The sequence below is a fragment of the Microcaecilia unicolor genome, chromosome 5 (genome assembly GCF_901765095.1).
Source record: "Microcaecilia unicolor chromosome 5, aMicUni1.1, whole genome shotgun sequence".
NCBI classification, from domain to species: Eukaryota; Metazoa; Chordata; class Amphibia; order Gymnophiona; family Siphonopidae; genus Microcaecilia; species Microcaecilia unicolor.
The window spans coordinates 238,931,082-238,956,006 of NC_044035.1; the positions used below are offsets into that span (position 1 = coordinate 238,931,082).

The 24,925-nt window shown below is 42.2% G+C and overlaps 1 protein-coding gene across 1 annotated transcript in view; it reads right to left on the bottom strand.

Annotated features, from left to right (window-relative positions):
* The window catches only part of DRD3 (dopamine receptor D3), a 58,984-nt gene extending 34,880 nt beyond the window's left edge, over nucleotides 1-24,104 (bottom strand). Inside the window, exons 1-4 of the mRNA XM_030205029.1 lie at nucleotides 23,914-24,104; nucleotides 22,669-22,975; nucleotides 19,221-19,333; nucleotides 17,034-17,170 (exon numbers count right to left, since the gene is read on the bottom strand). Coding sequence (XP_030060889.1) covers nucleotides 17,034-17,170; nucleotides 19,221-19,333; nucleotides 22,669-22,975; nucleotides 23,914-24,104 — 748 coding nt within the window. The remainder of the gene's footprint in view (nucleotides 1-17,033; nucleotides 17,171-19,220; nucleotides 19,334-22,668; nucleotides 22,976-23,913) is intronic.
* Nucleotides 24,105-24,925: the final 821 nt, after the last annotated feature.

The following is a 24,925-nucleotide window of genomic DNA, read 5'->3' on the forward strand; positions in this document are numbered from 1 at the left end:
CATGCTTATGTTTATTCTATACTGCCCAAAGCAGTTTACAATTCAATAGAAAGACAAGGGAATAAGTGTGGCAATACTTATGTACTTGACAATGAACTGAAGGCAACAGATTATGCTGACATGGAGGGGCATAATCGAACGCGAACGCCTATCTCCATGGGCGTCTATGTCCGAAAACGGGTACGTGAAGAGGCGGGACAGACCGTATTATTGAAAAAATGGATGTTTTTCAGCTGGGCGTTTGTGTTTTTTTAGCGATAATGGAAACTAAAAACGCCCAGCTCAAAAACGTCCTAATCTGAGCCATTTGGTCATGGGAGAGGCCAGGATTCGTAGTACACTCGCCCCCCCTGATATGCCAGGACACCAACTGGGCACCCTAGAGGTCAGTACGGTGGACTTCAGAAAAAGCTCCCACATGCATAGCTCCCTTACCACGGGTGCTGAGCCCCCAACCCCCCTCCCCCAAAACCCACTACCCACAAATGTACAACACTACCATAGCTCTTAGGGGTGAAGGGGGCACCTACATGTGGGTACAGTGGGTTTTGAAGACCTCCCATTTACCAGCACAAGTGTTACAGGTAGGGGGGGATGGGCCTGGGTCCACCTGGCTGAAGTGCCATGCGGTACCCACTAAAAGTGCTCCAGGGACCTGCATACACGCAGGCCTCTAGGACTTGTTGCTGCTATATAACATTGGCACACCAGTTGACACCTGAAGACTAATCTCTCCAAAAACGTCCTTTATTGGAATAAGCATGCTTACTCACAGTTAACTGCAGATCAGAGGTTGTGCTGCACTGGCAACGAGTCTCCCTGGTACTGAGATGAGCAGTAGGTCAGAGCTGGCAGAAAATGCCCTCTTTCAGCCACATTCAAGGTAAAAACTAAGTTCTGTAATGTGGCTAACACGTGAAAGGGATCTAAAACTGGCTTACAAAAATGGCCACTACCTCATGGACTATCAGAAACAAAAGAGGGCACACTCTGACCCAGTAAGCAGAGGGAAAAGCACCATGGGAGTACAGCCTACCAACTACCAACATCGTGAGCATGTAACACAAGCTATTGGAATCACGGAGCCCAATACCCTACACCCACCACAATGCATTGCCGATGTGACTCTGCAGTGCCCTTAACAGAAAAGGTGTCACACTCACCCGAGAGCCACATCAGAACCAGGGAAAGGCTGTCACAGGATAGAACACATTCTGCTGTCATGGAGGTGGGTACGGCATTTGAGGCTGGCATAAAGGCTGGAAAAAAAGTTTTTAAAGTGGGTTTTATTTTGGTGGGAGGGAGTTAGTGGTCCCTCCAGTGGTCATCTGGGCAGTTGGAGCACTTTTTTGGGACTTGTTCGTGAAAAAAAAGGGTCCAAAAAAAGTGACCCAAAATCGCGGTCAAAACACCTTGTTATGATTGGGGTCTGAACCCCTCTCAAACTTACCTCTTTCCTGAGGGTCAGCTTCTTAGCTGGCTTCTGTTTCTTTTCTCTTTCCTTTCTGAGCTGGCTCTGTCTCTCTGTGCTGGCAGCTTCCAGCAGCATGGGGCTAATTGTCTCTTCACTGCAGCTGTGGGTGTAGTCTGAGTTGCTCTAACTCTCTTTGGGTGTACTGGCTTCAAGTGTTTCACGGTTTTGCATTGGTGTGGGTTGGGCCTCTCTGGGTCAGTGTGCTTTTGCCTAGGTCTAGGGAGTGTGACATCATCAGGGAGGGCCTTGATAAGGAAGTGGTGTTGTTTCCTTCAGGGCCTTTGCAACAGTGGTGTTTGCTGTAGGTAGGGTGGTGCAGTGTGCACTTCTGACGTTGTGTCTAGTTTCCCTGCTTGCTTTTGCTAAGGGCCAGGTTAGTGTTAGTGCAGTGTGCACTGGTGACTGTGTGTTTAGCTTTCCTGCTTTTCCCTTTTGGTTCCCTTCTGTTCCCTCTTGGTTTTGGTAGCATTGCTGTGTGTAGGGCTTTGGAAGCTCTGTTGTTGATAGAAGTACTTCAGGGTTTGGTGTTGTTAGGAACACTGCAGAGTTTGCTGTTAGAAGTACTTCTGGGATTGTGCTATTGGGAGCTTTGCAGTCTTTGCTGTTGGTGTTTGGTGCTTTAGAAGCACTTTTGGCTTATGTGTTAGCTTCCCTCCTTGTGGCTCCCCTGTCTTCCCTTTTAGTGCTAGGAGCTCTTCTGGTTGCTTGCCAGAGTAGTGCTTAGGAAGCACCTTGTTAGTTGTTTCTAGCTTGCTAGAGCAGTGCTTAGGTAGCTGGTTTAGTTTTGTGTTTAGCTTATTAGTGTAAAGCTCTGCTTGTAGCTTGGTGCTTAGTAGCACCTGTGTTAGCTTTGTATTTAGTACCCTGCTCTGTTAGTTTAGGGCTTAGGAAGTCCCTTTCTTGAGCAGGGCTTAGGAGCTCCTGTTTAGTATAGGGCTTAGGAAATCCTTTTGTCAGTTTACTGTTAGGAACACTCCTGCTGGTTTAGGGCTTGGGAGCAAGTAGATCAGTTTAGGTTTAGGAGCACTTCTGTTTCCAGTCCTGGTCCCTATGTCATCCGGTATCCAGTAAATCCTGTCGGCTACTCGAACCCAGGAGCTCAACTTCTGGGGGGCTTAGTAGCTAAGTGCAGGTGAAGCTGTGTGGACCAGTCCAGTGTGCTCCAGTCCGGTGTTCCAGTCCTGTGTCCTCCAGTCCGGGGGACCAGTCCAGTGTGTTCCGGTCCGGTGTGTGTTCCAGTCTGGTGTGCTCCAGTTCAGTGTGTTCCGGTCCGGTGTGTGTTCCAGTCCGAGGGATTGCAGTCCAGTGTTCCAGTCCTGTGTCCTCCAGTCCGGGGGATTCCAGTCCAGGTGTTCTGGTTCGCTGGGCAGTGCCTGCAGTCCCTGACGGTGTGCTTACCCAGTGTTGGTTGGTGGGTTTTGCCTGCTGCTGTCGCTCCTCGGCAGCAGCCCAAGGGCTCACGTTTGCTCCAGAGCCCGGCCCCGCAGGCTCTGAACCTGAGAACCTGACACACCTTTTGTTTTTCAATTATCAGCTAAAGACGCCCATCTCTCCTCGGCTGATAACCACGCCCCAGTTCCGCCTTCACCACGCCTCCGACACGCCCCCGTCAACTTTACCCGTTTCCACGAGGGATTGCAGTTGGAAACGCCCAAAATCGGCTTCCGATTATACCTATTTGGGCGCCCACGGGAGAAAGACGCCCATCTCCCGATTTGGGTCGCAATATAGGCGTTTTTCTCTTTCAATTATAAGCAGGATATGCTACTTAATGACTCATGCCTCATCTTACTTCTCCCTAAAGTCTGTAATAACAGTAGATGAGTTTTCCAAGGGACACATGAGTCTTGTTTATTAATCTATCCTGTTTGTGTTAGGTTTTTAGTTCTGTCTTTTGCATTATGTAACACTATGGACACCACTCTCTATAGGCTAATTGTATACAACTTAATGATTTTGGCAACCTGATTAATGCACTTAGGAGGTGATTCTATAATGAGCTGTATAGATTTAGGTGGCAAGTACATGTGTAAATGTTGGTATTCTAGTCATTTACATGCATGTGTGAAAACATATGCACATAATTAACTAAAGTCCAGCTACACACCTGAAGATTGGAGGTTGGCCAATGTGACGCTTATTTTAAAAAGGGTTCCACAGGTGATCCGAGAACTTACAGACCTGTAAACCTGACGTCAGTGCAGGGCAAAATAGTGGAAACTATTATAAACAATAAAATTATGCAACACATAAAGGGGCATAATCGAACGGAAACGTCTATCTCCATGGGCGTTTATCTCCGAGAACGGGTCCGTGAAGGGGCGGACCGAACCGTATTTTCGAAAAACATGGACGTTTATCTTTTTTTGAGCTGGGCGTTTTTGTTTTTCAGCGATAATGGAAACCGAAAGCGCCCAGCTCAAAAACGAATAACTCCAAGACATTTATTCGTGGGCGGGGCCAGGATTCGTAGTGCACTGGTCCCCCTCACATGCCAGGACACCAACCGGGCACCTTAGGGGGCACTTTTACAAAAAAAAAAAAAAAAGGTAAAACAGCTCCCAGGTGCATAGCACCCTTCCCTTGGGTGTTGAGCCCCCCAAATCCCCCTCAAAACCCACTGCCCACAAGTCTACACTATAACTATAGCCCTAAGGGGTGAAGGGGGGCACCTACATGTGGGTACAGTGTGTTTGGGGGGCGGTTTGGAGGGCTCCCATTTACCAGCACAAGTGTAACAGGTGGGGGGGGGGATGGGCCTGGGTCCACCTGCCTGAAGTCCACTGCACCCCCTAATAACTGCTCCAGTGACCTGCATACTGCTGCCAGGGAGGTGGGTATGACATTTGAGGGTGAAAATAAAAAGTTGTGAAACGGCATATTTTGTGGTGGGAGGGGGTTTGTGACCACTGGGGGTCAGGGGAGGTCATCCCCGATTCCCTCCAGTGGTCATCTGGTCATTTAGGGCACTTTTTGGGGCCTTATTCGTGGAAAAACAGGGTCCAGGAAAAGTGCCCTAAATTCTTGCTAAAAACACATATATTTTTTCCATTATCGGCGAAAGGCGCCCATCTCTGATCGGCCGATAACCACGCCCCAGTTCCGCCTTCACCACGCCTTCGACATGCCCCCATCAACTTTGTCCGCATGCACGACGGAGTGCAGTTGAAAATGTCCAAATTCGGCTTTCGATTATACCGCTTTATTCGTTTTTGTGAGATAAACGTCTATCTCCCGATTTGGGTCACAATATAGGCGTTTTTCTATTTCGATTATAAGCAGGATAGGCAAACATGATTTAATGGGACAGAGTCAAAATGAGTTCAGCCAAGGGAAGTCTTGCCTCACCAATTTGCTTCTTTTCTTTGAAGGCATGAATAAACATGCGGATAAAGGTGAGCCAGTTGATGTAGTATCTAGATTTTCAGAAAGCTTTTGATAAAGTTCCTCATGAGAGACTCCTGAGAAAATTAAAGAGTCATGGGCTAGGAGGCAATGTTCTGGTGTAGATTAGGAATTGGTTATTGGACAGAAAACAGAGGGTAGGGTAAAATGGTCATTTCTCTCAGTGGAGGAGTGTGAACAGTGGAGTGCCTCAAGGATCAGTACTGGGACTGGTGCTATTTAACATATTTATAAATGATATGGAAATCAGAACAACGAGTGAGGCGATTAAATTTGCAGATTACACAAAACTATTCAAGGTTGTTAAAACACATACGGTCTGTGAAATATTGCAGGAAGACTGGGCATCCAAATGGCAGATGAAATTTAATGTGGACAAATGCACGGTGATGCACATTGGAAAGAATAATCTGAATCATAGTTACCTGATGCTAGGGTCCACCTTGAGGGTCAGCACTCAAGAAAAAGATCTAGGTGTCATTGTAGATAATACGCTGAAATCTTCTCAATGTGCGGTGGTGGCCAAAAAAGCAAACAGAATGCTAGGAATTATTAGGAAAGGGATAGTGAATAAGACTGAAAATACTATAATGTCTCTGTATCACTCTATGGTGCGACTGCACCTTGAGTATTGTGTTCAGTTCTGGTTGCTGTATTTCAAAAAAGATATAGCGGAATTAGAAAAGGTTCAAAGAAGAGTGATCAAAATGATAAAGGGAATGGAACCCCTCTTGTATGAGGAAAGGCTAAAGAGGTTAGGGCTCTTCCGCTTGGAAAAGAGATTGATAAGGGGAGATATGATTGAGGTCTACACAATCCTGAGTGGTGTAGAATGAGTAGAAGTAAATCAATTTATTACTCATTCCAAAAGTAAAAGACTAGGGGATACTCAATGAAGTTACACGGAAATACTTTTAAAACAAACAGAAGGAAATATTTTTCACTTAACAAATAGTTAAGTTCTGGAACTCTTTGCCGGAGGATGTGGTAACAGCGGTTAGCGTATCTAGGTTTAAAAAAAGGTTTGGAGAAGTTCCTGGAGGAAAAGTTCATAGTCTGTTATTGAAACAGACATGGGGAAGCAACTGCTTGCCTTGGGATTTGTAGCATGGAATGGTGCCATGATTTGGGTTTCTGCCAGGTACTTGTGACCTGGCTTGGCTACTGTTAGAAACGGGATACTGGGCTAGATGGACCATTTGTCTGATCCAGTATGGCTACTCTTATGTTCTTATGTACAGGCACACATATCTTCAGTATTATGTACTTTGCAGGAGGGCGTTCACATGGGCGGAGTCTGGATTGAGCATAAGCAGGATGCACACTTATGCCCATAACTTATAGAATACTTACAAGTTACACATACATCTCCCCAATCTTATTGTGAGCTTTTAGACCAGTTCTATCGCTGGTATTTAGTGCTCACAGCTAGACCCATATGTGCATATAAATCATACTACTATTTTATAAAGGAAAGTAAATGCCTACTTTCCTTTATAGAATATATCCCAAATATGCACCTTCGAGGCGCCTATGTGTCCTATCAAACCACCCTTTTCCCTTATTTGCCCTGTCTGTCTGTCTGTCTGTCCTGATTTAGATTGTAAGCTCTTTTGAGCAGGGACTGTCTTTTCTTCATGTTCAATTGTAAAGCGCTGCGTAATATGGTAGCGCTGTAGAAATGATTTGTAGTAGTAGTAGTAGAACTGCCCTTCTGGGGGTAATGTTATAATAGAGTGCCTAGGTTAATGTGTAGTAATCTGCTTTGTTTCAGTGTTCTAATAGGTATACTGATGTAACAGGGCTCACTGTAGTAGTTACAGTCAAACAGTAGTGGGAAAGATTGGATATTAGGATGTATTTTATGAAAGAAGGAAATGAATTTGTTTGCATTTCTCTGGTGTTGTACTACATGCAATGTCTGGCTTCTTGGAGTTTCAGTTTAATTCTATTTTCTCTTTGAGGCCCTTTTACCAAGCTGTGTTAAAAAGGGCCCTGCGGTAGCAGTGGCAGCTGTTTTTGCCACATGCCAGGGCCCTTTTTACCACAGCGGGTAAAAACGGCCAAAAATCGACAATGGCCAAGCAGTAAAATTGCGTGGCAATTGAGGTGGCGGTAAGGGCTCCGGTTGTAACCTTAGCTCCATGCTAATAATTACAGAAAAATTTCCATAGCACTGGAAATGGCACACACTCGAGGCAGAACTATTGCCGGCGGCTGCGTTAGGCTAGTGGCTGCATTGGGCCAACGGTAGTTCCAGGTTGCCGTGCGACAAGCCCTTTGCCACGCAGCAACCCTTTAGTAAAAAGACTCCTTTATGAGGGTCTAACTGTGTTCTGTGTGTAACCCATATATAAATTGGGTTTTGATAGAATATAGATGGAATCAAACTGGCATTTTGATCTGTGAGATTTTTCTGTCAGTTCATGATGATGTCATGTTTGTGAGACCAAAGCTGGCTGCCAGCAAATGTATCAGTTTGTCTTCTATGTGACAACTGAGGCAGTGAAGAAGAGGGAGGAGTTTCTACTACTCCTACTACTACTACTACTACTACTACTTATCACTTCTATAGCTGAGGATAAAGGTAACTTTTTGCTTCCTTGCACTTTTCAAGCAGGCACCCTTTCCCTTTGTATATGATCTGAGCTGGATGTACAACAAAAGAGCCTCCAGTGATCTGTATCAATTGGATAATCAAAGGACATCAGGATCAGAAACTGCAAAATGAAACCATCACTATTTATTTATTTATTTGTAGCATTTGTATCCCACCTTTTCCCAACAATTTGCAGGCTCATTATGGCTTACATTTGCCGTAATGGTGGTTGCCATTTCCGGGTAACAGAATTACAAATGGTACAATCTGTGAGTTGAAGTTCATATCTTTAACTTATATTATCTCTAATTTTCTGATATCCTGTTGCATTAAAACTTCCAAATAATTTCACAGGCCTGAAATACAGCCATTTCATTTATGCTGTTGGATTTGATTATTTAGCTAAGTTTAAGCTTATAAATGACATCTCTGCTTTTCCAGATTACTGCATTGTAATTCAGCACTTGTTCCTGAAGAAGCCTATCTAGGAGTGAAACGGTGGCCCCGTAGAACAATAAAAACTAAGTGCTGTCATATACTTTATGTCTCGCTGCATTTTAGCTTTTAACAAGCTGTACTTTGATATTGAAAAAGATTGCATAGAAGAAACCAGCAATACTTTTTTTGAAGTTGGAAAAGTCTGCATAGTAATTGCACCTTTATAGTCGCACTTTATTTAGATTTAAAAGCATAGAAGGTTGCAAGCGACGTGACCACATCACACCATTTGTGCAAAAACGTCATTGGTTACCAGTACAGTACAGGTCTAAATTTGAAACTGTATGTCTGATCTTCAAGGCCCTGAAAGGAAATGGCCCCGAGTATTTGAAGAATAGGATGATTCGCCACACACTACCAAGGACACTAAGGTCCTCCAAAGGACTTTCACTAACTACACCCTCTCCAAAAGACATTACACGATGTGATACCCACAAGCAAGCCTTCTCTGGAGTAGCCCTCACACTCTGGAATGCATTGCCTGAAAGGCTCCGCTTAACACAAGACTACCTCTACTTCAAGAAGCAGGTAAAAGCTTGGATCTTCAACTAAGCCTTTAATGGAAGAAGTAACTAACTTGTTAGTCTCACTCACACACACAAGGAGTGACTCAGGCTGCACATACTGCAGCAGGACATGTTTATCCACTCCTACCCTATCTGAGATAATATTTAACCATCTCTCTGACCTCACATGCAACTTTCTTCAAATCAATCACCTTACTTTCTAATTCTTCCCACTTTTTACTCATCTATATGTTACAACTTTGCCTTACCCTTCACTACCAATTATAATGTTCTAGTACATATTGTGTTGTCATTGCAAGTAGTATACCATGCTATACTTTGTATTGCTGTTCGAATATTTTTACTGCTCTAATTGCCTCCTGCTCATGTTTGATCTATTCTTACTGTACACCGCCTTGAGTGAATTCCTTCAAAAAGGCGGTAAATAAATAAATTGTTATAAAACACTTAAAAAAAAAGCTTTTGGAGTTTTTTTAGCCCAATGATAGAAACTAAATGCTGACTGGATGGACCGTGCAGGTCTTTTTCTGCCGTCATCTACTATGTTACCAAGTTACTATGACTACATAAGGTAATAGCGCTCAAACCAAGGATTGTCTTCCTTTGTTTTCTGAGGGCTTTTCTCCAATTAGTTATAGCAACACTGCAGCTGTTTTGAATGTTACAGGCTAGTGTAAGGATTTGTTAGTATTACATTACCTGCATTGTACACTAGTATTTACTGCAATTGTTTCAATTGTAAGAAATGTACACGAGATATTTCCCTGTCCCTGTTTCTAGCAAACAGAAGTGCCTGTTAGATATTAGATACTAGACTTTAAAACTATTTTACCTTGTTTGAATATTTAAAAGCACCAAACATATGTAGAATTAGCAGTTCTACAAGGCTAACTGCGACTGCATATCTCCTAAGAATCTCAGCTTCCTAGGAAGGAGATACTTCAAAGGGATTCAGATTCTCATCAAACACTGTCTGCATAATTAACACTCCACTGTTAATTGCTGCCAGTGACAAACTGGCTTTTTGTTATACTGAATAGATAGAGAGCTCTGTAATCTTTTCTACTTTAAACAAGAATGTGCTTTGGCCTAATAAACCAAACATCTTCATACAGTGGTGGAAATAAGTATTTGATCCCTTGCTGATTTTGTAAGTTTGCCCACTGACAAAGACATGAGCAGCCCATAATTGAAGGGTAGGTTATTGGTAACAGTGAGAGATAGCACATCACAAATTAAATCCGGAAAATCACATTGTGGAAAGTATATGAATTTATTTGCATTCTGCAGAGGGAAATAAGTATTTACTCCCTCTGGCAAACAAGACCTAATACTTGGTGGCAAAACCCTTGTTGGCAACTCGCAGCTTCAGCTCCCTCCATAAGTTTTTAATGGGATTAAGGTCTGGTGACTGGCTAGGCCACTCCATGACCCTAATGTGCTTCTTCCTGAGCCACTCCTTTGTTGCCTTGGCTGTATGTTTTGGGTCATTGTCGTGCTGGAAGACCCAGCCACGACCCATTTTTAAGGCCCTGGCGGAGGGAAGGAGGTTGTCACTCAGAATTGTACGGTACATGGCCCCATCCATTCTCCCATTGATGCGGTGAAGTAGTCCTGTGCCCTTAGCAGAGAAACACCCCCAAAACATAACATTTCCACCTCCATGCTTGACAGTGGGGACGGTGTTCTTTGGGTCATAGGCAGCATTTCTCTTCCTCCAAACAAGGCGAGTTGAGTTCATGCCAAAGAGCTCAATTTTTGTCTCATCTGACCACAGCACCTTCTCCCAATCACTCTCGGCATCATCCAGGTGTTCACTGGCAAACTTCAGACGGGCCGTCACATGTGCCTTCCGGAGCAGGGGGACCTTGCGGTCACTGCAGGATTGCAATCCGTTATGTCGTAATGCGTTACCAATGGTTTTCGTGGTGACAGTGGTCCCAGCTGCCTTGAGATCATTGACAAGTTCCCCCCTTGTAGTTGTAGGCTGATTTCTAACCTTCCTCATGATCAAGGATACCCCACGAGGTGAGATTTTGCGTGGAGCCCCAGATCTTTGTCGATTGACAGTCATTTTGTACTTCTTCCATTTTCTTACTATGGCACCAACAGTTGTCTCCTTCTCGCCCAGCGTCTTACTGATGGTTTTGTAGCCCATTCCAGCCTTGTGCAGGTGTATGATCTTGTCCCTGACATCCTTAGACAGCTCCTTGCTCTTGGCCATTTTGTAGAGGTTAGAGTCTGACTGATTCACTGAGTCTGTGGACAGGTGTCTTTCATACAGGTGACCATTGCCGACAGCTGTCTGTCATGCAGGTAACGAGTTGATTTGGAGCATCTACCTGGTCTGTAGGGGCCAGATCTCTTACTGGTTGGTGGGGGATCAAATACTTATTTCCCTCTGCAGAATGCAAATAAATTCATATACTTTCCACAATGTGATTTTCCGGATTTAATTTGTGATGTGCTATCTCTCACTGTTACCAATAACCTACCCTTCAATTATGGGCTGCTCATGTCTTTGTCAGTGGGCAAACTTACAAAATCAGCAAGGGATCAAATACTTATTTCCACCACTGTACATCTCAGTAATTTGGGGACGAAGAAACAATAGACTCCCCCATCTGCCTAGAGGACACAAACTCAAGAGGTAAAACACTAATCTAGCTATACCCATATGAATACCTGCCTACTACCATCAAGTAACCCCTAAAACTACAACTATAACCACAGCTAACAGACCATTATTTGGAAATTTGGGCCCAGTAAATGCCAGATCAGCCAATAAAAAATGTCCTATGATCCGTGATGTCATCAGTGAATACCACCTTGACATCTTGGGAATAACTGAGACCTGGTTGGATGAAAGCGGAGGAGTACAATTGGCTGAACTATGCCCCACAGGATTCAGTATCCTGCACCAACCAAGAAAAGGGAAGCGGGGTGGAGGATTAGCAATCCTGATCCAAGAAACAAACTGCACAGAATCTCCATCTCCCACCTGTCTGAGTCAGAATGCCTCCTAATCCAGCTGGGAAATAAGGAAACAATATGGCTGCTCATGGTCTACAGAGCACCTCACAACACTCTCATGACCCTGGGCTGTGCCCTGCACCCTGACTCACCAGCAAACCTTGGCGGGGAAGCAAGGTCTGGACTGTGGCCTCATGGGGTGGCTTTCAGGGTTGGTTGGGCTACCAGCATTGCAGTTTTTGGTGCTCCAGAATGTCACTCCTGCCTGGCATCTCTCACTGATGGCCGATGGTGTCTCTAGGTGTTTGCATACCAGTGCACCTTTAGAGAGTTCTGCGACGGGGAAACAGGCTAGGTGATCCCGGCTGACATCAGCTCTCTGGGCACAATTAGGGTGACGGGGCCCAGTCTCTCAATGCCTTTGAAATGGGCCTCTTGTGTCTGCCTTGCCTTGACTCCTCCTGCCTTGCCTTGACTCCAATTTGCCTTGCTCTGACTCTAAAAGGTCTGGCTCAAAAGGTCTTAGTTTTAGTCCTGGATGGTTTTGTTTTGTTACATTATGGTAGAAAAATGTCCAAGTGTTAGGAATGCCCAGATCCCGCCCTTAACAGACCCCTGACATGCCCCCTTGTGATCTAAATGCACTTCATAGAAAAACGTCTAAAAACAGGTTTTGAAAATAACAATTTGGAAGTTTTTCTCTTTCAAAAATGAGTCCAACAGTTACTTGTATTTTTAAATGTAGATACTTTATTTTATCTTTGTGTGGATGATTGTCTACTTTCTTGTTGATAATGGCGTTTTTTTTTCTTTGATTTGATTTTATGTTAATATTTTATATTGTTAACCGCTTTGACATATTATTATGTAAAGGCAGTATATCAAGTTTTAAATAAACATAAACACATACAGGGTAATTCTATAAAGTAAGTGCAAACAGTAACGCACCAATTATGTAATTCAAAAAGGCGTCGGGGACTACACAGAGGATCTCTAATTAGAAAATGAATGGAATAAAAAACAAAATTTAAAGGGTTGCATATGTGTTTGTGTGTTAGGTGGTGCTTAGATGGCAATTCTAGCTGTATCAACTAAGACTGGTGCTGGGCTGGCTTGTACAGTCTGAGTGCCACATACAGCAATCTGGTTTAGGATGGGCTGGAGAGAGCTTTGACGGAAACTCCAGTAATTTGGAATGTGAGGACAGTGCCGGGAAGACTTTTACAGTAATCGGTCTGTGTCCTGGAAATGACAAGACAGAATCGGATATGCCGGAGTGGGCTTTGATGGCAACTCCAGGAGTTGGAACATAAGGACAGAGCCGGGTGGACTTCTACAGTCTATGTACCAGCAACAATAAAGAAAGACCAAGATTCAAGTATTTAATATCACGTTCACTGTTAATTTTAATCTTGATTTGATTATGAATGTGACTGTTGAGCAGACTGGATGGACCATTCATGTCTTTATCTGCCGTCACTATCAGGTTTAGTTTCGAAAGAGAAGGGCGCCCATCTTTCGACACAAATCGGAAGATGGGCGTCATTCTCTCAGGGTCGCCCAAATCGGCATAATCGAAAGCCGATTTTGGGCGTCCCCAACTGCTTCCCGTCGCGGGGATGACCAAAGTTCCCAGGGATGTGTCGGAGGCGTAGCGAAGGCGGGACTGGGGCATGCCTAACAGAAGGGCATCCTCAAGCGATAATGGAAAAAAGAAGGGAGACCCTGATGAACACTTGGCCGACTTTACGTGGTCCTTTTTTTTTAATGACCAAGCCACAAAAATGTGCCCTAAATGGCCAGATGACCACCGAGGGAATTGGGGATGACCTCCCCTTACTCCCCCAGTGGTCACTAACCACTTCCCACACCGAAAAAAACAACTTTAAAAACTTTTTTTTTTTTTTTTGGAATATAGGTGAACATCCTTTGCTATGCCTCCATCCCTGTGCCGGCAGTTGAGGATATCCAAAATGTTGATGTTTTTTGAGAAGGATGTTCATGCCTTTGCTATGCCTCTGATACCCCCTTTATTTATTTGGATTTTGGATCACAAGTAGCAGCAGTGGGATTTGAACTGGTCACCTCTGGATTACAGGACCAGTGCTTAACCACTAGGCCACTCTGTGCCCTTGAAATTTGGCTGTCCTGTGAGGGGGGCAGTATGCAGGTCCCTGGGGGGGGGGAGGTGTGTGTGTGTGTGTCAGCGGAGACATAACGAAGGCGTGGACGTCCTTAACTAACCCCCCCCTTCCCCCCCCCCCCCCACAGGAACAGCCAAATTTTGAGGATGTGGAATGGCAGAGTGGCCTAGTGGTTAGAGCACTGGTCTTGCAATCCCGAGGTGGCCAGTTCAAATCCCACTGCTACTACTGTGATCCAAAATCCAAATAAATAAAGGGGGTGTCAGAGGGATAGCAAAGGCATGGACATCCTTCTCATAGAAACATGCACATTTTGGACAGACTTCGCCCATACTCTTAAAAAAAAAAGACGTTCCTTGGATGTTTTCCCCTGGACTTGTGTTTCTCTAAGGTTGTAGACGGCTATTATACACGCAGCTTGTCTGCATGTATGAAGCTGTCTTTGGCATGCACAGAGCAGCCACCCATAACGCTTGACTGCTCTGCACTGGCTTCCCCTCCTTAGGAAGGAAATCATGTGCAAATGAGCTAACAGCGAGCAGCTCATTTGAATTCAATTTCATGCATGCCCATTCCTTTCCGAATCGTTAAGGGATCGGTAAGGGAAGCTTTTTTCCGTTCAGTTAGTGGGACCAGTGCACTACAAATGCTGGCTCCTCCCACGACCAAATGGCTTGGATTTGGTCATTTCTGAGATGGGCATCCTCGCTTTCCATTATCGCCGAAAATCAGAAATGACAAAGTCCTGGGGATGACCACCTCTGCTGGGGATGACCATCTCTAAGGTCGACCTAAATTTGCTGATTTTGGCGTCCCCGACCGTATTATCGAAAGGAAAGATGGATGCCCATCTTGTTTCGATAATACGGGTTTCCCCACCCCTTCGTGGAGCCGTCTTGCGAGGACGGTCCCAAGAAAACTTGGGCGCCCCGTTCGATTATGCGCCTCCATGTTACTATGTTACTATATATCTCATTAGAATAATAGCATATACACATACGTATATACCAACATTCTGCCTAAATGCTATTCTGCAAATACAAACATATACTACATAGCCTATGTTTTATAGCCAGGCGTACACATGAGCAGAATATGGATGAAGTGTGGGCAGGATTCACACTTATGTAAAAGTTACATATATATTTCTGGTACTTAGGCTCACACCCTTTTGCCAGCTAAAGGTCTGGTTTAAGTGCTCATGCCTAAATTATAGGTGTGTATTTTCGTTATTATGTTTGTATTCTATAATGGAAAGTAGGCGCTGTAAGCTCCTACATTCCTTTATAGGATAGGTTCCTCTCATCTATTTATAGGTGCTCAGTTATTGAACTGCAGCACAATGGTTGTTGTAAACACCCATTAATATTGAAAGGAAAGTTGCTCATATTTCAGCAATCTTAAGACAATGATAGAAGGGAACTATTAAGGCAAAGTAGGTTTATATTTACTAGACACCGACAGTAGTGGTATGTTTTGGGGCAGTAGGGGCATTGAAAATTCCTTCATACTAAGAAGAATGATGGGAAGGTGGGGGAAATAGGAAGGGCCATAAAATAGAATCCCAGGAGACAAATTACAAATAGCATACTCATGCCATCAATGGGGATGTTGCCATCTTTGCAACTGAATACATTTCATGGCAGCAATTCTGGTAAGGTGTCTTAAGAATTTGAGAACAGAGCTAGAGGCCAAGGTAAGGGGTTGTGATTCCACTCTAGCTGCAGCTAAGGTCCAAGTGCAACTGTGGTACATACAGTAAATATTTGCTAGAAAAGCAAAAGCAAATCAATGTAAGCTGGTAGAGGGGCTCATTCTTAACTCTTCTTTATATCTCATCTAAGAATTTTTACAATAGATTTATAGGTCAGGCCTAGTGGGAACCCACTCTTTCAGTTTAATTAATCATATGTTGGAGATAGTTTGGGGAGAGATAGTAAACAGCCAGAATGTTTTAAGGTGTATGACAATAATTTTATAACAAAGCAGCATACATGCCTGTGTGCTTTTATAAGATAAGCTATAACAAAAGTTCCTGTGTAAAATTACCCCTGTTCAAAAACAGGAGTAACCAGAAGATATGAAGGTTATGTTGTTGTTATAGATGTTTCACCACGTGGGCTATAAATATTTTAAATAAATAAATAAAGATTCATGTGTGTGTCAGTAGAAATCAGAACATATGTGTATATTTCATAAAATACTTGCATAAGTGCTGATCCCACCCTGGCTCTATCCATTTTCTACCGCTTAGGACTACTCATGCATACAGGACTAGATTCAGTAAATGCTGCCCAAATCTGAGAGACGAACAAATGTACCCTGTTTATAGAATAGCTTGTAGCATTGGGATTCATACCCAACTTTGAGTATGAGGCTTTACACCAACTAGAACCTGGTGTAAATCCTCTCATGTAACTTAAGCCCGGATCCCCCCAAATTATAAAGCTACACACATCTTCGGTGAATGCCCCTGACCTGCTCGTGCTTTTCCCATGGCCATACCTCCTTTTCAGTTGAATGGTGAAAGATTTGCATGCACATCTTTACAGAATAACACTTAGCAAGATGCATGCACAAATCCTAATTGGAGCCAATTAACTGCAACAATTGGTTGTTATAGTGTCCAATCATTGCTAGTTATCGGCTTGTTACCCAATTAAATTGCATGCCCAAATTTACATGCCTGATTTTGGGCACTATCCATGGAAGTTTGCATAAAAGTGCATGTTAGGTTTTCTATGAGCTTTCTTTTGTGCACATATACCTGCTTTCAATTGCATGAACAGCTACTTGAGCCCATAAAACACTCTGCTACGAGCTCATTTTGCTTATATGTCTGTACAGTGCTGTGTCTTTTTGGTATGCACTATCCCTCAAAATTCTATAAATGGTGGCTTAAGTTGTGAGCGATAATTTGGCTGCATGACCAAATTGCGTACACAATTTAATTAACAAGCCAATCAGTGTCAATAATTGGTACTTAACAACCAATTAACAACACTAATTGGCTTTAATTAGAATTCACAATGTTCTAGGCATATTCTATAACATGGTATGCATAAATTCTTGATGTGCACCGCTGAAAAGGGGGCATGGGCTTGGGCGTGGAATGGACAGGTTGTGGGCATTTCAAAAAACTATATGCACTATTATGGAATACAAATTTACGCACAGATATTTATGCCTGGCTTTAGGTAGCCTAAATGGATGCACCTAAATTTTAATTGCAAGAATGGCACATGCACATATTCTATAAACTACGCCGAACTTTAGGTGTAGTTTATAGAATTGAGCTATGTGTGTAGTTTTTTGGCGCCAATTTTTAAGGCGCCATTTATAGAATTTGGTCCTTTATAAATAATAAACAATAACAGTAAAAATCGCTTATCTGAATTATCCAGCTGCATTACCTGTGGTGTTGAAGCCAAAAAGAAGTGGGCAAGAGATGGTGAATGCCAATACCCAAACGACAACAATCATGAGGGAGACCCGTCGGCAGGAACTCTGTCCTGTGTTGTACTGAACTGGCATAACAACCGCTGTGTACCTGGGAAAGAAACCAGCATTGAAGGTTAATGACAGTGGAGATGGAAGAAAAGGAGGAGAAAGGATAAAACAAATCAAAAAGTGGTAAAGCAAAACGTGAAGAACAAAGGGTGTACAGCAAAAAACAATGAAGAAAGGGGAAGCAAAGTAATTTGAGATGAGAGGAGAATATAAAATTGAGATTCTGGGAATATATTAGAGATACTCAAACTTTGTTATTCACTGAGTCAGTTCATTTTTAGTATAATGTATTATAAGTTCTAATGTAGAAGTATTCATTACCAGTCCTTGAGTGCAGGAAACTCTGATGAATATGCATGAGATATTAATGGGAGAAGTTATCAATATGGGCTAGTGTTAAGATGAGTTATTTTACCACAAGGTGTGCTATTTTAGCACAGGGTTTCAATGCATAAAATAGGACCCTGTGCTAATAGCACTACTTGTGGTAAAAATAACCTGTCTTAATGGTAGCCCACATTGATAACTTCCTCCCTTACATGCATACTATCTCCAATATATGTAAATCTACTTCATGCATATTCATTAGATGTATCCTGAAAATCTGATCTGTCAGCAGTCCTTGAGGCCAACAGTGAAACGTGATGATTCTTTGTGCTGTTTCAAATATTCTAATAATTCATAAGAGGAGTGGCCTAGTGGTTAGGGTGGTTGACTTTGGTCCTGGGGAACTGAATTCAATTCACACCTCAGGCACAGGCAGCTCCTTGTGACTCTGGGCAAATCACTTAACCCTCCATTGCCACATTGAGCCTGCCATGAGTGGGAAAGCACAGGGTACAAATGAACTAAGCATGGTGATGCTCCATGATCTATTGGATAAGAGGCTTTCTTCTCAATAAAAAGCAATAATAGTACCTCCCAGAGAACTTAGCATCTTGCACTAAACAGTAGAAAGCCTCATCACATTTTCCTAAGTGGGTGACAATAATGGTTTTTTGCCACTGCATCCTATTTCAGATGGTTCAGTCTACATCCTCTTTATAAATGAGCCCTGTGGCACATCTTACCAACTCTAGGTCTAGATCTTTTCCTTCCCTTCCTTTCCACTGGCACCTAATGGAACATATTGTACATCATTTCTGTTCATAAGTAGGTCACGACCTCCAATAACTCAAAGCTACATACCCATGATTGCATTCTTTCATAGTCACAGTGAACAAAAAGTCAGAAGACGCACCTTTTAATTGGATTAGCTTAATATATTTCTTGACTAGCTTACAGGGACTAGCAATCCTTCATCAAGTCAAGGCAAAATGAGCTGGCTAATGCAAGGAATGATATTTCAAGTGAACTAAATATGGCAACCACACCTCAGGGCCTGATACACTCAAGCTTTTCTCATTTTTTTGTGACTATGGGACAATGCTTAGTATGTTGGGACTCTCTACAGAGGTGGTTCCAAACTGAGGGACCCTTTTACTAAGCCATGTAGACATGCACATGCATCCTATGTGCGTCCATTTTTGGCTTAAAAAAAGGTCTTTTTTGCAGGTGCGCTAAAAAATGGACCTGTGTGCACCCAACGCACATGTCTATACCAGCGCAGGCCATTTTTTGGTGGACCTTAGTAAAAGGACTCCTGAGGGTCATGATCCCAAATGACATCACAGAAATAGGGCTGCTCTGCATCCCTCTGAACCTCCACTGTCACCTATGCTCGGTACTGGCAGCTGTCTTTATGTTGGACACCTCGCACTCTAAGCTTTTTGCTTTCTTTTTATTTGTTCCATAAAATATGTAAAATCTAAAGTTACAATTATTTATTTGAAAAAGTCACAAGCAGCACCATGTGTAGTAGAATTCTCAGGTTTCCATAAGTGCTGGGGGTGTGGCAGGTGGTTTTTGTTATACATGAGGGTGTTTCAGCACCCCCACTGTAATAAATAATAATAAAAAATATATATATAGTTTCAGAAGGCCCTCTGGCACCGGTTGTTGGATAAAATGCGCTGTCCCGATATAAGGGAGAACCACGTTACTGAACCACGTTAGGTGTTTAAAATGGATTTTAATGCTTAAGGTCCTACCTGTCGATACTGATGGCACACAGATTCAGAATGCTGGCAGTACACATCATGACATCCATCATCACAAAAACATCACAGTGTGTGCGGCTGAAGGTCCAGATTCCTCCTGTCACCTGGGCAGTAACACAGTGATCAAACATAAGGAGCTGGAGCAATCAGAGACTTATATTTCTCATATTAAAAAGAGGCAACAATCTTAGCCATGGATAACCTAAGGGCCAGAACTAGGAGATAATTCCCAGCCTTCTGCTTGGCAGCATAGAACAAAAAGCACCTGATTGTCAGGCTGGGTTTAGCTTAAGGAACCCTTTGAATAGGCACTTCTGAAAATCTGATGTAACTCAATAATGGATAAATCAGCCATCAGGCACCATGGAGTAAAGACTACAGCGAGAATGGAAAAAACACAGAGCTTGCTTGTGATGACACTGGCCCTGATCTTTTTTGTGGGAAGGATTGAAATGCTGCTTCTGGAAGAAGACTGATAAGCTTTATCAGACAAAACTGATCTTTGATAGGCAGAAAAAAAATACACAGATATCAATATACACAGAAAGGCATATGCACACACACCAGGACTTAAGAGATTAGTGAAGCGACCAACCTCAACATGATAGATAGAAAAGATTGTTTACTGAAGAGGAAAAGATACTGGCATGGAAATACACCACACTACTGAGAAGCACAGAAGATAAAGATACAGTTTGATGACAGCAAATGGTTTCCTCCCAGAACTGTTTTGAGCTGTAAATTAAAATCGAAACCCAAACAAACCCATAAATCCCATGTTAAAAAAGAAACAATAATGCAGAAAATCTTCCTTGGCACGTTAACCGATATTGGTAAAAAGGTAAGAATGTTTGAGGGTTTATTAAAAAGTACTTTAACGGGGGAAGTAACTAAGCTGCAGAAAAATATCACATTTTACCATAGCAAAATTTGAGGTGCAAGTGACTTTCATGGTAACTTTCATTTTGCATTGCTGCAACTGGGAACAATATGCGTTCCTGGCTGCAACGACACAAAAATGGCAGGTCCTAAGTCTTGCCTGCTATTTTTTAAAGGGCCCATGCTTGAAAAAGACTCTTTTGATCCTTCCCTCAGCATTCAATACCCCATAATGATCCCTCATTACCTACTGGGGGTCTCCCTGGTGTCTAGGTTTCTTGGGGGGGAGGGGTGGGAGGGGAGATAGTGTTGCTTGACCCTTAGTGGTAGACTAGATGTCAAGCTGCCAAATAAATTTTGTCTCTGGGGCAATTTCTCCAGATGGGTTAGTCTTGCACATACCATGACAGGAATAAAGCTCACTCCTAAGCCAGGGTATGGGCTTACTGCTGCTTTGTAAATGACTTTCTAAGTTTTTTCTTTAACAATTTGAATTTCGGGAGAGGCACTGTCTGGGGTCCAATAAGGAAGACAGATTAGCATTCTATAAATGTCCACAATGGAGCTTTATCTACCATGCGGCCTATACATTGATTCCAGCAGCCCCTCAACATTTACTAGATAGCTCATGAATTACACTTTTGACCCTAACTATGTTGGTGGAGACCCTGACCACTGTTCTATAATGACTGATCAATTAGGATTTCCGTACAAATGTCCTTAACATGCAAAATTAAAAGCAGAACTAACCAACTATAACTGATAGCATTATGAATGAAAACACCTGTGTAAGCAATGAACAATGTACTTTCCTATGTACAACTTGCACCAAGAAAAATGTACTGCAAGTTATTCAAGTGTCAGGTAAATTTTAGCAATACATCAGTTTAAATAAGCTACTTGTACTCTTCCTTTCTATAAGAATTCTTTTTCAAAGCTTTCAACATGGCAATATTTCAGATGCTTTAGAGGTGATTTGTAATGTAAATCCTGTGACAATTAAAATGATCAATTTATTTCTTGAATTTCTTCCTCAGCTTCCTTGCAGTACTCCTGTAGCTCTTATTTTTGGCCTGCAAATGTCCTCTTTCTCCATTAAACTTCCAGCTCTTTTTGGAACCTGACGTTTTGGGCTAGATTGGCATGAACCTTCATTCATAATAACTACCTAAAGGGTTTTCCCTTTTTATTTCCCAAAACTCAGCTCAATCACTGCAGTGCCAGTCCTAAGTTTGGGGCCACACAAACTGTGGCTCTTTCCACAATCTGGATAATGTGGATGTTTGGCCACTAGATGAAACCACTGAATGATGGCCAAGACTCCCTCTCACCTAGGGACATTGAAAGCTGTCTCTGAAATATCTCTATCAGAGAGCAGAAGTTATGACATGGGAATTTAATTAAGGTCTTCTGCACGGCAGTACATAGCTCTGCCTTCTGTAGTTCTTGAAGTAGCCATGCTTGTAGGAGGGTTGGAATGTGGTTCTCACAGCTTGTTCAGCACAATTTTTGAATATTCGCTTGAGTCTAAGATTTTATTAGGACAGTAAAAGTAAAATTTGGAATTTTTGACCTACAGGTTGAAAAAGAGGACTAAAGAGATCACTTTTGTTCGGGTCATGAGACTCTACATAAGTACCAATGAGGCCTCTATAGAACCTCAAATCCTAGAATGTTATATGTTATTGTAATATAATGTAATAGAACCTCACATGCTAGAATATAATGTAATTAGGTATTTTGCAAAATTGATTCTAGGTAGAAAGAAATGGGATAGAGCAACTCCATTACTGCCATCTCTTCATTGGTTGCCAATGTAAGTCAAAATTTTAGTTAAATTATTGAATATATTATTCAAAATTTTAGGGGCCAGTTTACTAAAGTTAAGTAAGTGCTAATGGAATTAGTGCATGCTAAATGATGCATACGTTATTTTATACCTATGGGGCACTTGGCACTTTTCCATGGATTCTGTATAGATCATCAAAATTTAGGTGCGGATCCAACATACGCCAATTAGGCGCTATCATCAATTATTGGAGTTAACAAGCACTTAATTGGCAATAATTAGGAGTTATACACAGATACACACAGATCTTCCTATGCCCTATTCCATAGCACAAGTGCCTAAATTTCATAGTGTGCAACTCAAAGGGGGTGTGGCTATGGGAGGGGCATAGGCAGGTCACGGGCATTCCCAGAAATTAGATGTGATGTTATAGAATACTGGCATTTGCATGTCTAGCCTCCATCAGTTGAGCGAGAGCACTTATACCAGCTTTTGACAGGTGTAAGTACTCACACTCAAAGTTAGGCATGAGAATTGCGCTGAGGTAGTATTCTGTAAAGGGTGCTCTGTAGGCTATAATAACCAAATTAAATTAATATAATTTACAAACTTGATTATATGCCTCAGTAATTAATATGAAGCATGGCACAATGAACACATTATAAAATACATAAAGCATGATATCATAAATAAAAATCCACCAAACCATCTATTACATCTGAAAGCCAGCCCACTAAACATATTTTTAAAAAAACCCCTAAAAACACTCACCTCTATGTAAACTACCCAAGGCATCACCAATGTAGCAACAAGCAAGTCTGCCACTGCCAGACTTACCACCAGGTAGTTTGTTGTGGTTTGCAAGGACCTCTCTCTGAACACTGCCAAACAGACCAGCACATTGCCAAACACTATGGCAAAAATAAGGATGCAGTAGAAGAGGGCATAGTAACTGTGAGGGTGGGGCAAGGCTTGTGCTGTAGAGTTGCTTTGTTCCAGTAGTAAGGGGTTGCTAACATTGAGGTATATACCCACTTCACTCAGCAGTGCCATTTGGAAAACTGGAAAGGTAAGCTGCCTGTAAAACAGACATACAGCACAATTACTGAAAATGCAGTGAACTTTATATTTATTTATTTGTTGCATTTGTATCCCACATTTTTCCACCTTTTTGCAGGCTCAATGTGGCTTACATTATGCCGTAATGGTGATCGCCATTTCCGGAATGAGAAATACAAAGTAGTGTTACAATAAAGATCATAAATGTTAAAGTACAATATAAAGTAAGTTAGATAAACAGTTCATTTCGGCATAAGAGATAAGGGGGTAAATCGTTAATGCTCATTGGTGACATATTGATTGAAGCAATCGGGTGAAGAGAATTCAGTTTTATCTGGTTGTGATAGATTGAATAAGAACGTTCTTTTCTCTTACTTTCACATCCTATTTATGTTTCTTTAGTCTTGAACAGCTGTTGTGAAATGATTTTAAATTAAGTTTTCAGAATATTAATAAAAATACAACATTACACTCAACCCCTAATAAGCAAATAGGTTAATGTTGCCTCATTTTCTTTTGTTCAAACATGTGAAAATCCAGTGACATATGTTACTGCAGGCATAGCTTGGGTTTGGCATAGGTGAGCATGGTCCCCTCAAATGCTGCAGATGCTAATGCTGAAGTAGTCTTCTCCCCCTTCCCCACTGCGAATGATGTCTTTACCCTTTGCCCCCTTTCCCAGTAATATGCAGGCAAGCCATAAAGGTGTATGCTATTAATGCCCTATGAGGGGGCTGTTGCCAGTTCTACTCCATTTGGTGAGACCCTCCATTACATCACTGTGAAAATCAATGTTGTTGTCAGCTATAGAATATTTGATTGCACTCTAATAGTTTAGTTTTAGCTGAGGGCACTATTGATTCATTTACTAATTTTGAAAAAATTCAATACAAATCTAGGACTAGACTCCAATTCGGTTACAACAGCCCCTTCGGATTTTGTCTCCTCCTGCCTCACCATTGCATCCGGGGGTAAGAAGGCATCTCTATTGTATAAAAAGCTTCAGAATTTGTACGCTGACACTGTTGCTCTGCTAAAGCAGTCCTGGGAGCAGGATCTGAGTATTGACACATCAGAATTCGACTGGTATACCTTCTGGATTGACTCCATGCGTCCCACAAAGTCAGCAGCGATATCCCAATCCTCATATTTTGTTTTCCACAGAGCCTACTGGACGCCTGCTCGAGTTGCACGAATTACTAAGAGTACTACCTTCCAATGTTGATCTTGTCAGGAGCAGGATGGAACCCTTGCACATATGGTTTTTTTTCTGTAAAAACGTCAGAGTGTACTGGCGACTTATTTGGGCGAAGTTGTGTGTTATTTTTCACTTGCCTGAGACTGCAGCAATCTCCTATGAAATTGTGATTTTGCGTGCCTCTTCTCCTTCTATCTCTCTCCTACAGTCAGATAAGAAACTGTTTAATATACCGCTGGCTATCGCAATGCATTTAATTGTTTCCCATTGGAAAAATAATGCAAATCTGAATTATAATGAATGATGGAGCTACGTTTGTGTCATCAGGAAATATGAGCTAATTCTTGCCCTTAAATGTCATAGGGTGAAGTCTCTTCTTGAAGACTTGGGCCCGGTTAGACTTGTTTTGTCAGGCTTCCCTTAGCACTACCTGACTACTGCCTCTAGGTATTGTCATGGAATGTTCTTATATTTTCCCACAGATACCATGGTGTTTTTTTGGGGGGGTGGGGGGGTTAGTTTGCATTTGTATATTAGCTTCTGTTGTGTACTATTTGCTCCTGTTGTACTTTGAAGCCTTTAATAAAAATAAGGAGAAAAAAAAAAGAAATCTAGGACTAGATTCTATATATCATGCCTAAAAAATCAGTGCCAAAATGAAATACACCTAGTCATATCCTATAAAATATGATTAAATTTAGGCGTATTTTATAGAATAAGCCTAAATTTCTGTGTGGTTTATAGAATATGCTGAGTCCCCTTCCCTTCGAC